This window comes from Pollachius pollachius (genome assembly GCF_949987615.1).
Source record: "Pollachius pollachius genome assembly, chromosome: 1".
Classification (NCBI taxonomy): Eukaryota; Metazoa; Chordata; class Actinopteri; order Gadiformes; family Gadidae; genus Pollachius; species Pollachius pollachius.
This window is the reverse complement of record NC_136934.1, coordinates 32,440,958-32,455,399: the sequence shown is the minus strand read 5'-3', so window position 1 is coordinate 32,455,399 and position 14,442 is coordinate 32,440,958. Positions and strand designations below refer to the sequence as shown.

General features: G+C 43.9%; 1 protein-coding gene across 5 annotated transcripts; it reads left to right on the top strand.

Annotated features, from left to right (window-relative positions):
• Window positions 1-298: 298 nt before the first annotated feature.
• Window positions 299-14,433, top strand: LOC307080846 (aryl hydrocarbon receptor nuclear translocator-like). Of its 5 annotated transcripts, none has more exons than XM_079743780.1 (20): window positions 299-608; window positions 1,092-1,185; window positions 1,447-1,500; window positions 1,590-1,637; window positions 2,338-2,551; window positions 2,801-3,011; window positions 3,248-3,350; window positions 4,307-4,372; window positions 4,512-4,597; window positions 4,722-4,798; window positions 4,958-5,092; window positions 5,215-5,289; window positions 5,394-5,545; window positions 5,805-5,927; window positions 6,818-6,905; window positions 7,861-8,048; window positions 8,268-8,463; window positions 11,898-12,072; window positions 12,169-12,305; window positions 12,643-14,433. In XM_079743780.1, the coding sequence occupies exons 1-20, from the start codon at window positions 572-574 to the stop codon at window positions 12,724-12,726; spliced, it is 2,343 nt and encodes a 780-aa protein (XP_079599906.1). In that variant the 5' UTR covers window positions 299-571; the 3' UTR covers window positions 12,727-14,433. The 5 variants fall into 5 exon arrangements, with proteins under 5 accessions (XP_079599906.1, XP_079599903.1, XP_079599904.1 ...); XM_079743777.1 differs by having other exon boundaries at window positions 11,895-12,072; XM_079743778.1 differs by having other exon boundaries at window positions 5,802-5,927.
• Window positions 14,434-14,442: the final 9 nt, after the last annotated feature.

Below are 14,442 nucleotides of genomic sequence, written 5' to 3'. Positions count from 1 at the left end.
TTATTCCTTCCCTATTGTTACTTTGCGTTTGCATTACTATACAATCTAAATTGTTTACAAAGGCGTTTCAGTTTTAGTTCCGCCGGAATGACCCGAGTAGAACAAAAATGTGAATATTGTAAATTTGTTGGGTATAATTTAATGTGGCTACCATTAAAAACCTTCATGGATGCAACCAATGATATCAGCGTGGTTGAGAAAATCCGGACGTGCCCCATTGTACGTCATTTGTATCCAACTTGTGGGCCGTCCAATAGTGCGAGCAGAACTGGATACATTGTAGTGGCTTGCATTGGCTTGCGCTCCCAGACGCCATCTTGGATAGCTAGGGACTTTAAACCGGGGCGAATCGAGAAAGTGTCAGTAAATAACATATAGTATCTCTTTCTCAGAATTTGAATAGTCAGGGCTGTCAAAGTCAAAAGTAGGCTATCTGTCATGTCGTTGGATTTTGTCCTTTTTAAAATAAAGGCTCGAGCGCCAGCAGAACATTAACAGGAAACTAGTTAGCACCGAGCTAACCCTGTTTTTTTGTTGGGATTTTCCGTAGCTGAAGTTGTTTTGGTTGTTTATGTTATCCAACATGGACATTCCTTCTCCAAACCCAGGTAACGTGACGCTCATCTTAGGGACATCTTCCACGATCATGCAGCTGTCAACTTGCCAGATGCGTTTATTCTGTATCTAAATATGACACTTGTGATAGCGTGACAGCCGCAGCTAGCTGTGTTGCGAGGATAATGGTTCCCAGTCAGAGCTGTTCTGTGTTTCACAGGCTGGCCAGGGATTGCACAAGTTGGAGAGATTATACCAAACTGGCCAGCTGGCAGTTTAGCAAACATCTAACATTGCCTGGCATTCAGACATGAAAACATTGCTTGATAATTAGTACATAGCTTGATAGTGATAGCTGGACATCCACTGAAAACATGTTGTGGTTGTTAAACTCGACTAACTTACTGCAAATACTTTAGTATCATACCTAAAAACAAGTCGTTGTATTTGACGGGTTTTCATGAAAAAGCTCGAAGTCTGCTTCATTAGTCGAACAAATGGCTTCATTAATGCACATCAATGTTTGTTTTGATTAGATTTACCTAATTCAAATCTGGGTATGGGCCCCAGTGGCGCCCAAGCAACTGTTGGAGCTGTTGTGCCGAAAGGAGCCAATAAAAGACGAGCAGCGTAAGTCTTAAGATCGGTCTATTTTATATTTTTATCAGAATATTCTCTATTTTGCCGCATGTGGTACACAAGCGGCAACAATCAAAGCCGAAAAAAATCTTCAAAATCGAATATTCTTTTTTGAACCTACATATGCGACACATGTACTTATGCAACCTCATATTACTCGTTAAGAATAATTCACTCGTTTGGTGTATACATTATTCTGCAAATATTTAAAATTCATGCCACTAATAAGAGCATTTACCCCAATTAATATAGGCCAGATTTCGATGATGAAGATGATGACGATGATGAAGGAAACAAGCTCTTCAGGTATGGGGAAATGCCTGTCAAGCTTATTGTTGTTGCATAATCAGCATGTAATTCGAGCTAATTGTTGTTAAATCACTTTATTATCTCAGGTGTGATGACGAATCAGGGGGCTCCAATGACAAAGAGAGATATGCCAGGTAGGACCATTACAAATACAAGGTTTGTGTATTGTATCCATAACTGTCCCTTTATCAAACTGCTGCTCTGCACTTTCCTCCCCTTAGTCCAACACACAGCTTGCCTTCTACCCCTTTTAGTGTAGTTAGGGTTAGTATTGGCCTGTATTTTAGAGGGCAGATTTAATTACCAGGGATTTGGATGAAGATCGCAGCTTTGCATATAAGGAGATGCTATCAAGCTCCCATCCTGTGTTGCCCTATTATCCACTGTTTGTGGTTTTAAGAAGTGTATCCTTCTGTGTGTTGAGGATTTTGGTTTACTTTGGTTTTATCTCTACCTCTTGAGCAACACACCTTTATCCCTCCCCTTTTCTCTACCTCACTTTCTCTTCTCTCCTACTCTCAGGAAAACTGAAGATAACTTTTTCGCACTTCCTCTCTTCCTCACTCAGGCTGGCTTTAAAAGTTCAGGCTCTCTTGCTTCGCCACTATCATTATACAATATCATTGAATACACATTAGTTAAGTGCATCCATTGTTTCTTTCACAACATCATACTCTCCCTCTTTCCCACTTCTTCCCATCTGCATATTTACATTTGAAACATTAACTCTTTACCTCTACTCCATGTTGTCCACCTGCCCGACTGCCCCCCCCCCATCTCCGCCCCTCCTCTCCGTCACCCGTCCGCCTCTCCCCCCTCGTTCTCTCACCCCAGGGAGAACCACAGCGAGATCGAGCGGCGGAGGCGTAACAAGATGACAGCCTACATCACAGAGCTGTCCGACATGGTGCCCACCTGTAGCGCCTTGGCGCGCAAACCCGACAAGCTCACTATCCTGCGTATGGCGGTGTCGCACATGAAGTCTCTCAGAGGGCCCGGGACCACCAACACAGACGGCACATACAAGCCATGTTTCCTCACCGACCAGGTTTGGGAGAATCCCTTTTGACCAAGTGGTTTGTTTTGTGATATGTTGTATAGTGTGGTTCATGAGGCATGTGTTTGAGCCTCGTTGTTTAGTCACCAGTTGTCCTTGTCTCTTGATTACCCATCTTCTATTGTAGCAGTATAACATAGACGTGTATTTTCAGCATGTGGTCTGTATTGAGATGAATTAGGATTGGCCCATTGAGTTCCCCTTCTAAGCCTGAATGCCTCCTCCGCCCTCTGTTTGAAGGAACTGAAGCATCTGGTTTTGGAGGCGGCTGACGGCTTCCTGTTTGTGGTGTCCTGTGAAACCGGTCGCATCGTTCATGTCTCGGACTCCCTGACCCCCGTCCTTAACCAGTCCCAGTCTGACTGGCTGGGCTCCTCCCTCTACGAGCAGCTCCACCCTGATGACACGGAGAAGCTCAGGGAGCAGCTCTCGACAGCAGAGAACACCACAGGTAGAGAAATTCCACATATTCGAGATGTAGTAAAATCACTTATTCAATATATGATTACATTTGTTTGTTTTTCACTCCTGCTGACCCACTTCCAGTGTCACTGATGGACGTTAATAGGCACACCATTCAGATTAATTTCCAGTGGCCGAACATAAAACATTCCACACAGTCCTGACCACTCATTAGACCAGTGGTTTGTCTGTGGTCCCACCTGCCTGTTGTCTTGGTTCTCTCAGGGCGTATGCTGGACCTGAAGACGGGAACGGTGAAGAAAGAGAGCCCCCAGTCCTCAGTCAGAATGAGTATGGGGGCCCGCCGCTCCTTCATCTGCAGAATGAGGTGTGTGTGTGTGTGTGTGTGTGTGTGTGTGTGTGTGTGTGTGTGTGTGTGTGTGTGTGTGTGTGTGTGTGTGTGTGTGTGTGTGTGTGTGTGTGTGTGTGTGTGTGTGTGTGTGTGTACTGATGGATATATGTGTGCTTGCAGAGGCTTCATCCGGGCAGATGGGATAGATAAATAATAGAGTTCAAATCTCAGTTTTGTTTGTCAATTTGTTATTGTTTTGTGCCTGCTACGGTGCCCATGACAGTTTTCTATCTATTAGACCTACCCGGGAGCTACACTGTCCATGCAGTTTTTTAGCCTGCTTTTTACTGTTGTAGAGCTAGCAGGATACACTTCTATACAGCATTTTTATATTCTATCCATTGGGGAAAATGAGATGCATCCAGGTGATTGCATTTTAGTGAAGCTGTTGTCTAGGGTAGGGTACTTAGTAATTTGCCTATTGTGTTGAAATATTGACCCAGAGATGAGTGCTGCTGCCCGACGGTCTGAATGCCCGGCCAGGTATACCATGCCGTATACAAGGGACTCGTACCAACCACTTCTCCAGTCCCCCGCGTCACATCGCTGTATTTCAGACCTTTAATATCTGTTAAAAGGAAAATAAGGGACTTTAAAACTGCATAAGCTGCTAATGAGAAGTGGGATATTATTTTTATACACCACCAGCACAGAATCACTTCGGTGCTAAAAAACTCTCTTTCAGTCTGGAAGTAGGGGCTTTCCTGGCGGGCGGGCATTATTGTAAAACCTGACGTGCAGGAAACTGCAGTCCTAAATAATGCATTACCGCGAGATAATGCATTACCCGCGAGAGATATTTTTGTAATGGTCTGTGGTTTGCTTGACGGGTCCCTGTTTACTCAAGTACACGTTCCCCCCCTAAGGACGAGATGTGTGTGCAGAGAGCTATGTGTTTTGTCTCCTACTGAGGTGCGTGCCTGTGCTCCCAGGTGTGGCTCGTGTGCAGTGGAACCCTTATCCATGAACAGACTCAACTTCCTGAGGAATAGGAACAGGTGAGCTCAAGGAGGCTAAATATCCGTTGTTTTAAGAAAGGTTTGGCACCTTCATTATTTACGATGGTTTTAAGATCTGATTATATAAAAAATGTCGTATTGGCTGATTTATGATAGCTGAACTGACTTTACATCACAGGAATGGTTTGGGAGCAGCGGGAGAAGGAGAGCAGCAGTATGTAGTGGTCCACTGTACCGGATATATTAAGTCCTGGCCTCCTACAGGTAACACTCTTTTTAGATTTGAGGAACAGAAGAGCAAGTAATGCTGGATGACATCCTACTCATCTGTATGAATGGGAGGATACAGCATGTGATGTGTGCATTTGTATGTGTGCTCGTCTGCTAGGAGTGTCTCTAACCGACGAAGAAGCGGACAACACTCAGGGTAGTCGTTACTGTCTCGTTGCCATCGGAAGACTACAGGTAGGACGGGCGCAATGCGTCTGATGCCTGCGTGAGAACTCCCTAGAACAAAGGGAGACTGTAACCTTTATACCCCCCACCCGTTTTCTCTGTTTTCATACATAATATCAAACTCAAAGGGAAACGCATGTTCAAGTTTTCTTCCCTGTTCCGTGTCAGGTGACCTGTTGCCCGGGCGACTTGGACATTAACAGCATCAGTGTCCCCGTGGAGTTCATCTCACGCCACAACTGCCAGGGCACCTTCACCTTCGTAGACCACCGCTGTATGGCCACCGTGGGCTACCAGCCCCAGGTTAGTCTTACTGGCTGTTCCCTGCTACCAGACTGCACAGCTCACCATGAGACCTCCATGACAAGATGAGTCAGGGCACGGAAAACAATTCCTTCACTAAAAGTGATCGCTCCCTCTCACAGGAGTTACTTGGGAAAAGCATTCTGGAGCTGGCCCATCCTGAAGACCAGGGGCTGCTGAGAGACAGCTTCCAACAGGTAGGTCGTGGGAGCGTTTGTGGGGTGACAGCTGTGGTGGTGTGTGGGAGATCCATGGCAGACCACTATCATGGACTGGAGTTGAATATTGTTTTGGTCGTCAGGTGGTGAAGCTGAAGGGACAGGTTCTGTCGGTGATGTTCCGGTTCCGCTCTAAATCCAGAGAGTGGATTTTAATGAGAACCAGCTCCTTCACCTTCCAGAACCCTTTCTCCGAGGAGATAGAGTACATCATCTGTACCAATGCCAATGTCAAGTGAGTCACTTCTGCCGTTTCCTCCACATCCAGCATTGCACAATGCGGTTGAAAAACATAATTCCAAAGACAATGATCTGATTGTATCAAGTCAAGTTTCACTGTTGTGAAGAAATGTGATTGACAAAGCATTTTACATTCCCCCCTAACCCCCAGTGCCTCCCCACCCATTACCGCACTGTCTCCTCTGGTCAGGTCCTAGTCTAACCACTCACTCCCTGCCCTCTCCTCTGCTCTGCTCATGTTTGCGGGGCAGTAGAACCTCGGGTCAGGACCCCCCCGCCCCCCTCTCGTCACCGGGGGGCTCCATGACCCCCTCCCTGGGTCAGGGCAGCCCAAACGGCCTCCCTGTGGTTCTCAGCCCAGGTCATGTGGCCAGCAGGTGAGACCAGACCAGCTCCCGGCCTGCTCCTCCACTGTCCTGGAGAGCAGGAGCTGGCTCTCGGTTGAAGGCGACTGCTGCATCTCTTTAGCCTGTTTATCATTTGCCTCACTCTTAGCCCTTTTCCACCACATTAGCTCTAGTTCCGTTCAGGTTTCCTGGACCTTGGTGCTATGAACCAAACTAGTCTGCGTTTCCACTAGTTTTGAGCGGAACGGTTGAATGTGGATGTTGGATGTGTCATCAGTAGAGAGGCATATAACTGGAATTGACCAGTATTTTTCATCCTGTAGAATATGACGCAGCCATTGATGAGGTCATGGTTCGCAATTCAGTTCCAGGAAAAACTTCTATTTTTAGGGTTCCAGCTGAGGACCCACTTTCGGATCCGGAAACCAATTTATCTTGAAATGTTTAGAACAGTCAACATGAGGCGGGCGGAACAGAACGTGTTATCTGTTGGTGGAAAAGTGGTATCTGAGTCTTTCCTCTTGTAGAACCTGAGAGCTGCTGATGTTTTTAAAAGCATGTCTGCTGTTCTGTGCAACATGCAATAGGTAGAAATGGAGGGAAACTCTTAACACTGCCCCTGTGGTTTAGGTGACTGACTTTTTTTCCAAAGGTATCTTTGTTGTTGCCTCTGTCTTCTTTCTCTTCGGTTGCCATGGTGACAGGTGGTGGGTTGTGTGTTTGTTTTTCGTCAGTTGGCAGGTGTTTGGGATCTCTGGCTCATTGGTGGAGGACACTGAAAAAATACCTGTTGTGATAGATATACTGTATCTCATTCTCTCCTCCACTGTCCCCAAATCCCCTCCCTCTCTCCATCTCTTTTCTCCACCATCTGTCTCTCGCTGTCGCTCTTGCTCGCTCTCCCTCCTTCTCTCCTATAGGCAATTGCAGCAGCAGCAGCAGGCGGAGCTAGAAGGAGGTGGAGGTTGCGAGGCCGGCTACGAGGCTGGACAAATCACCCTTCCACAGGTCAGACCCCCCTAGTCCTCTGTGTGTCTGATATGTTGTGCACACAGTGTTTCCTATTAATTGATTTATTGTGTTTGATATTGTGACAGCTGCCACAATATCAACATTGACTGCCACTTTTTTCTTTTTTTGTAATTAAAATGGGTAAAAATTGTATTTTAAATGTGGAGCTACATGTAGCACATTGATTTGCCCTCTTGCTCCTCTCTGGGTCTCTCACTCTCCCTGCCACTCACTGTTGCTGGGGCCATCTGCAAATAGCCCCTCCTCTCCGCTCCTCTTAATCATCGTATTCTCGTTTGTATGAGCCCTTCTATATCTTTACATTTTTTAACAGCATTTTTATACAGTCTATCTGTATTACATTCACACCGGAGATCCACAGAAACTATTTTATAACCTGCTTTTAACTGTTAAAAGTTTGTTTAACTGCTAGCGGGATCCATTAATCCATGGGAACTTTTTGAAACGTGAGACGTATCTGTGAGATTGCATTTTAGTTAAGCTATTGTTAAGAGAAGGGTACTTTGTAATTCGCCTGTGTAGAAATTGTATACCTGCCCCACCGTCTCCTGGGCAGGTATACAACGCGCTCTCATACAAGGGGACCATCTCATAACGTAAAAGATTTGGTTTTTACCGTGCTTTGTTTTAGGCGCTATCGAGATGTATTTCGCTCTGCTGAACACAATGGCAGGAAACCACTTAGATTGGTTTGAAGCCAATTCAAATAGGCTATAAAAGTCAAGGACTTGACAAAATTACATCCATTGTCAACAAAATTGTGACTGATTTCCTGCGATATTTCGAAGAGTGAAACTGTCTATACTTTATATTACAGATTTTTGTCAGAATGAGTTTTTTGACATTGTCAGTCTAAAATATCAAATTTAACCGGCGGAGGTCCATGCTTTTGAGTTTGAATAAGCTAAATAATATTTGTGTTGAACCACAGATGCCAGTGCAGGCTGTGACGGCCGCAGGGCTAGACCACACTAAGAGCCTGGAGAAAGCAGAGCTTTACCCGACTCTTTACCCAGGCCAGGAACAGTCCAAGAACATGCCCTCCACCTCCACCCCCACAGCCCAGATGTACCCTCAAGCCAACACCTTCACCCCTAACCGCCCCAGTGACGCTTACAGGTGTGTGTGTGTGTGTGTGTGTGTGTGTGTGTGTGTGTGTGTGTGTGTGTGTGTGTGTGTGTGTGTGTGTGTGTGTGTGTGTGTGTGTGTGTGTGTGTGTGTGTGAAAGTCAGTCAAGTAGCTACAGTTCTTGCCATGTCGAGAGATCTGTCTGAACCTGTGTTTCTGCACGCATACACCAACCACTGCTCTCTCTCGCTGCTGTTGCTGGCTTGGCAGGCCCGTGGGCATGGTCCAACAGATGGGCCAGCAGACCCACTCCGCAGGTCAGATGCTGGCTCAGATGTCCCGTCAAAACGGAGCACCCACTGCCACCACGCCAGCCGCCGCCACCACCCCCCTTCAGGGTGGACCGACCGTGGGCTGGCCCGTGGCTGAGCCGGGGGCGGTCCCCAGGCCCTCCTTCAACAACCAGGTGAGCTCCTAATCCCACAGCCTCACACTCTGTTGTAACCAGCTTGCTGATCTGAGCAAATCAAATCCCTGGCTTTTTAGGCAATGCCCTATAGAGGATATTGAGTGGATTCCTATTTATACTTAATCATCATATTGATTTAAGTCTCATTACCAAATGTATTTTGTAGGAGTGAGCTTGGATCTTCGAGGATTCGAATCTCAGATAGAAATACATTTAGTCACCGTTTCGGGAAAGTGGTTTGTGTTTGAAACAGTGGGCGGTTTCATTGGGAGAATGAGAGTGCTAATTGAGTTATACCACAGCATTGCTTGGCTTCCACAACTTAAGGCCTATTGTTTCTGCCATTTATTTTCTGGGGATCGGGATTAACTGCCTTCTCCCTATCAATACCATTACATGGTGCCACGTGAATGGTACATTCACATGTAACTTAAATTGATCATCACTCACTTCAATATCCTCTTTATTGATGCAGGGTTTGTCATGATCAGATGTCATTTTAGAGTATTTAGATTTAAGGTATTCAACAATCTGCTGCTCAGGTGGAGCTTTACCATCAACTAGGGGTAGGAAAAATAATTGATTCTTTGATGCATCGCGATTCTCTCTAGAATGATTCCGTCTCGATGCAGATAAATTAATAATCGGAATTAAAAAAATAATAATAATAATTTTAAATATTTATTTTATCTTCAGTGTGCATTGGCCAATCTGATTTGTCTTGACACGATTGCGATTCAGCCTACGCATAGCATGCTTGCAAACTCACAGCCAGACTCACAAACTCCTTATAATTCAAGTGCAGATTTTTCTTTAATGACATAAAAAAGAAAGATTAGAAAGAAAAGAAAACTGAATCCTATTTTGACATGCTTCCATATTGTGTTTTATATCATTTAAAAAGATTATTGCATTGTTCATAGAAAGTCATATTTGTGACAAAAGCTTTTTCTATAATAAAATATTAGATAAGTTAATTCATCTGTTGATGTCTTTAATGATCATCACAAAAGTAGGAAGTGATTAGCAAACGCTGAGTAGCAAACTCATATGTATGTATATTTTTTTGAAAATCACGCATGGAAATGTACGTACAATTTTTTTGTTAAATCGATAATAGTTTTAGAATCAGTTGTTGACCTCATAATCGGAATCGAATCTAAAGGCACTCCGACATCACAAGAAGAACGCTAGATGAGTTGCAAGCAGAGCTGAACGTTCACAAACTTTTTGGCGAGGAAATAAACACAGGCATCACTTCTGTTTTCGGTCGGCGGTGCGGCTGCCGATTTGGTCTCAGTTTCAGAACCGTTACGTTCGCACAGTATATTATATGAGCCTGTGAAGGCTCATAGAAGCCTATATATTTTCTTTCAAAATGTAATACAGATGCCGCCTAAACATAGCTGTAGGACACCCAGAAGCCAAATCATTATTTTCAAGCATTTAAACGACACAAAAAGTGACAAAATTAGAAATCCCTGACCTGTGTGTGTGTGTATATATATATATATATATATATATATATATATATATGTGTATATATATATATATATATATATATATATATATATATATATATATATATATATATATATACACATACACATACACATACACATACACATACACATACACACACACATACACACACACACACACAGTGGGGCAAAAAAGTATTTAGTCAGCCTCCAATTGTGCAAGTTCTCCCATTTAAAAAGATGAGAGAGGCCTGTAATTTTCACCATAGGTATACCTCAGCTATGAGAGACAAAATGGAAAAAAAAAATCTAGAAAATCACTGTCTGATTTTTAAAGAATTTATTTGCAAATTATGGTGGAAAATAAGTATTTGGTCAATAACAAAAGGTCATCTCAATACTTTGTTACATGCCCTTTGTTGGCAATGACAGAGGTCAAACGTTTTCTGTAAGTCTTTACAAGATTTTCACACACTGCTGCTGGTATTTTGGCCCATTCCTCCATGCAGATCTCCTCTAGAGCAGTGATGTTTTTGGGCCACACAGACTTTCAACTCCCTCCAAAGATTTTCTATGGGGTTGAGATCTGGAGACTGGCTAGGCCACTCCAGGACCTTGAAATGCTTCTTACGAAGCCACTCCTTCGTTGCCCGGGCGGTGTGTTTGGGGTCATTGTCATGCTGAAAGACCCAGCCACGTTTCATCTTCAGTGCCCTTGCTGATGGAAGGAGGTTTTCACTCAAAATCTCACGATACATGGCCCCATTCATTCTTTCCGTCATACGGATCAGACGTCCTGGTCCCTTGGCAGAAAAACAACCCCAAAGCATGATGTTTCCACCCCCATGCTTCACTGTAGGTATGGTGTTCTTTGGATGCAACTCAGCATTCTTTCTCCTCCAAACACGACGAGTTGAGTTTTTACCAAAAAGTTATATTTTGGTTTCATCTGACCATATGACATATCCTGTTCTGGATCATCCAAATGCTCTCTAGCAAACTTCAAACGGGCCCGGACATGCACTGGCTTTAGCAGGGGGACACGTCTGGCACTGCAGGATTTGAGTCCCTGGCGGCGTAGTGTGTTAGTGATGGTAGCCTTTGTTACTTTGGTCCCAGCTCTCTGGAGGTCATTCACTAGGTCCCCCCGTGTGGTTCTGGGATTTTTGTTCACCGTTCTTGTGATCATTTTCACCCCACAGGGTGAGATCTTGCGTGGAGCCCCAGATCGAGGGAGATTATCAGTGGTCTAGTATGTATTCCATTTCCTAATAATTGCTCCCACAGTTGATTTCTTCACACCAAGCTGCTTACCTATTGCAGATTCAGACTTCCCAGCCTGGTGCAGGTCTACTATTGTGTTTCTGGTGTCCTTTGACAGCTCTTTGGTCTTGGTCATAGTGGAGTTTGGAGTGTGACTGTTTGAGGTTGTGGACAGGTGTCTTTTATACTGATAAGGAGTTCAAACAGGTTCCATTAATACAGGTAACAAGTGGAGGACAGAGGAGCCTCTTAAAGAAGAAGTTACAGGTCTGTGACAGCCAGAAATCTTGCTGGTTTGTAGGTGACCAAATACTTATTTTCCACCATAATTGGCAAATAAATTCTTAAAAAATCAGACAATGTGATTTTCTGGATTTTTTTTTTCATTTTGTCTCTCATACCTGAGGTTTACCTATGATGAAAATTACAGGCCTCTCTCGTCTTTTTAAGTGGGAGAACTGCCACAATTGGTGGCTGACTAAATACTTTTTTGCCCCACTGTGTATATATATATATAATATATATATATATAATATATATATATATATATATATGATTTATTAATTGATCAAGTGACGATGGGTTTGGCCTGATAAATTAGATTAGACTAAATCTGAGTCCAGGACACACCTTGTATTAAGGTATTTTGAGGACACTAAGCATGCTTGTTCTTATTCGGTCCAGCAGGTGGCCCCCCAGGCTGCAAAGACGATGTCGCCTCCGTTTGCTGCCATTGGTGGATTTGTAGGTGGCCCCTCCAACTCCTTTGGCCAGATGCCAACAGGTGCTGCTCCGACAACTATGAGTGGAGCCAACTACTCACATATCAACGCTCGACCCAGCCTCAACACCAACGGTTATGGTAGATTGTTTCTTTTCTTTCTATTTTGTTGTTGTTTTTGTTGTTTTTAATGCTGGAGCAGCACGTCACAATAGTAAGTTGTTTTGTCTCTTCCAGGTGGCCCACAGTCTGCAGCCCAGTTCCCCACCCGGGCAGCGGAGGCAGTATGGCCCCAGTGGCAAGGCCAGCAACATGCACAGAATCACACAGAGCAGCATCCTCAAGCTCAGGGAAACCAGCAAGACATGTTCCCTGTGAGTCACTGGAAATTATATTTTAGTGTGTTTGCAGCTGGTTCAGTTGGACCAATGCGTCTTAAATATACTGACCCCCAAACAATTCCTAGTGCCACTTATGCCAAGTTCTAATTAACTGCGTTTAAACATGGAGAGAAAGACTTTGTGACATGTTTAATGGTTTATTTGAATAAATCCAAACGTTACCTCTCCCACATCAGGCTTCTTCGCACAGGCTCATGGTGACACTCCTGGCCCCAGGCCATGGGCTAGCTTTTGTTAACGCTACTCCCTCGCTCTCAACCGTGTCATCTTTCTCTGTAATATCCTAACAACGTTGTCTCCCCCGCTGAAGGACATGCTGTCTATCCTGGACCCACCAGCCAGCTTCAACAACGACGACTTTGAGATTCCCATCTACCCTTCTTTCAACGAGTGAAACAGTCAAGACATCCACTTGCCATGTATACCCCCCCAACCCTCCTCTCTCACTACCCCTCCTCTCTCACTGCCCCTCCTGTTCTACAATGTTGCCTCATTGGTCTTTTCGCCTCTCGCACCTTCACTCACGCCATTGCTGCCCCTATAAAGTAGCACTCTCCTGCCCACCATGTCCTTTTTGACCAGTGATCTTGCCTGTGGACAACAAGGGAAGGACAATAGAGGAGCGGCGAGAAGAGGACATCATCACATTATCAAGGCCATTGTAGAATTTATTTTGCTAGCACTGCCTAAAGCCAACCACCTATGATGTTGTATATATGTGAATAATATAAAGCGTTATGTGGACAATCACATACACACACAAATTCACACACGCATAGAGAAATATATATGGACTGCATGGTAGCATCTTCCTACCCCTCCGACACTTACGGGGACTGAAAGAAACGCACAAAAGACTTTCATTGAAAGGATTCTTGGATACTTCTCAGCTTTTTGTCAGCCATTTGATAAACCAGCAGTTGTTTGTTGTGATCTCTTACACATGCATATCCAACCTAATCGATCATGTGAAACTCTCAGGAAATGATGGGGATATACAGCTTAGGGGATTTCTCTTGTTTTGCACGCAAATATGCATGTCGGTGTGTCGTCTCCTCCCCCCACACTGCCTCAGACGTACTGTGCAGGAGCTCTCGGCTGCATCCAAAGAGCGCCTCGTTGCTTTCTTCTACTGCTCCCTCCACAGGGAACAAGTCATGTTTGGGTTTTAACTAAATTAGTTTACAAGTGAGGCTGGGAGTAGTAATAGATGCAGATTGTCGCAAATGTGTAAATTTTCCATACACAGCATAAAAAATGCCATAAATGTATTTCAAGTGAGTACATGCAGTATAGTTGAGGACAACACCATTGTTTTTTTCCATGTGTGGCCCAGGGTTCTGCTAAGCACGTCACGTTTGACTGGCTGAATCAAGTGTGGGTGTGTTCACACTCAATTCCACCAAGTTTGATTGTCCTTTTGTAAACTTAAGTTGGGCGGCTGGAAATAATGTAATGCAGCAATAATTAACAAGCAGGAATTATGTACTTCTAAAGCCATCATTGTGTTTTTGTTTTATGATAGTAATGTTATGATCTAGTTGCCATGTTTCACTTAAGTTTCATCGTGTCAGCCTGCGGTCTTTGGAGCCATCTGTTCTTTTATCATTGGTATTTAAAAAATGGTTTAATCAGGGTTTGTTTTTCTAGGATAAAAGTGAAGATGTGTAACACGGTTATGCCCCAGGCTTTTGTACTCAATAGTGAGGTTAAACAAAAATGGCCATTTAATTAAACAAGATAAGGACATCAAGACTATCCCTTATCTTAACTATCAAAAGTTAGTATGTATGTAATGTGGACCATTATTGGAGTCCAAGGGATGAGAGATTGATGTTAATAAGACTTAAAGTTTATTGTTACGTTGTAAGCCAATATGTGTACATTAAATCCATGTCTACAGTTTATTTAGATTTCTAAAGAGTGGGGTTTTGGTGACCACGTCTTGTTCTCATCCCCTGGCTTCTCTAACCAGGTTTTTACAATGGTGTAAATTGAAGTTTGTATCACACATAGAAACACAAATATTTAAATATACTGGATCTGTATATGTCCTGTTAAGAGGAACGCAGTGTTGGTTTTTCTATTAAATTGTTCTATAATCAAAATC

Bases quoted from the DNA above. Each gene is read 5' to 3' on its own strand.
- LOC307080846 (XM_079743776.1), top strand. From the start codon at position 572: ATGTTATCCAACATGGACATTCCTTCTCCAAACCCAG. The intron at 5,093-5,214 runs GTTAGTCTTACT...TCCCTCTCACAG, and splicing joins CCGTGGGCTACCAGCCCCAG to GAGTTACTTGGGAAAAGCAT. The intron at 6,906-7,860 runs GTCAGACCCCCC...GTTGAACCACAG, and splicing joins GACAAATCACCCTTCCACAG to ATGCCAGTGCAGGCTGTGAC.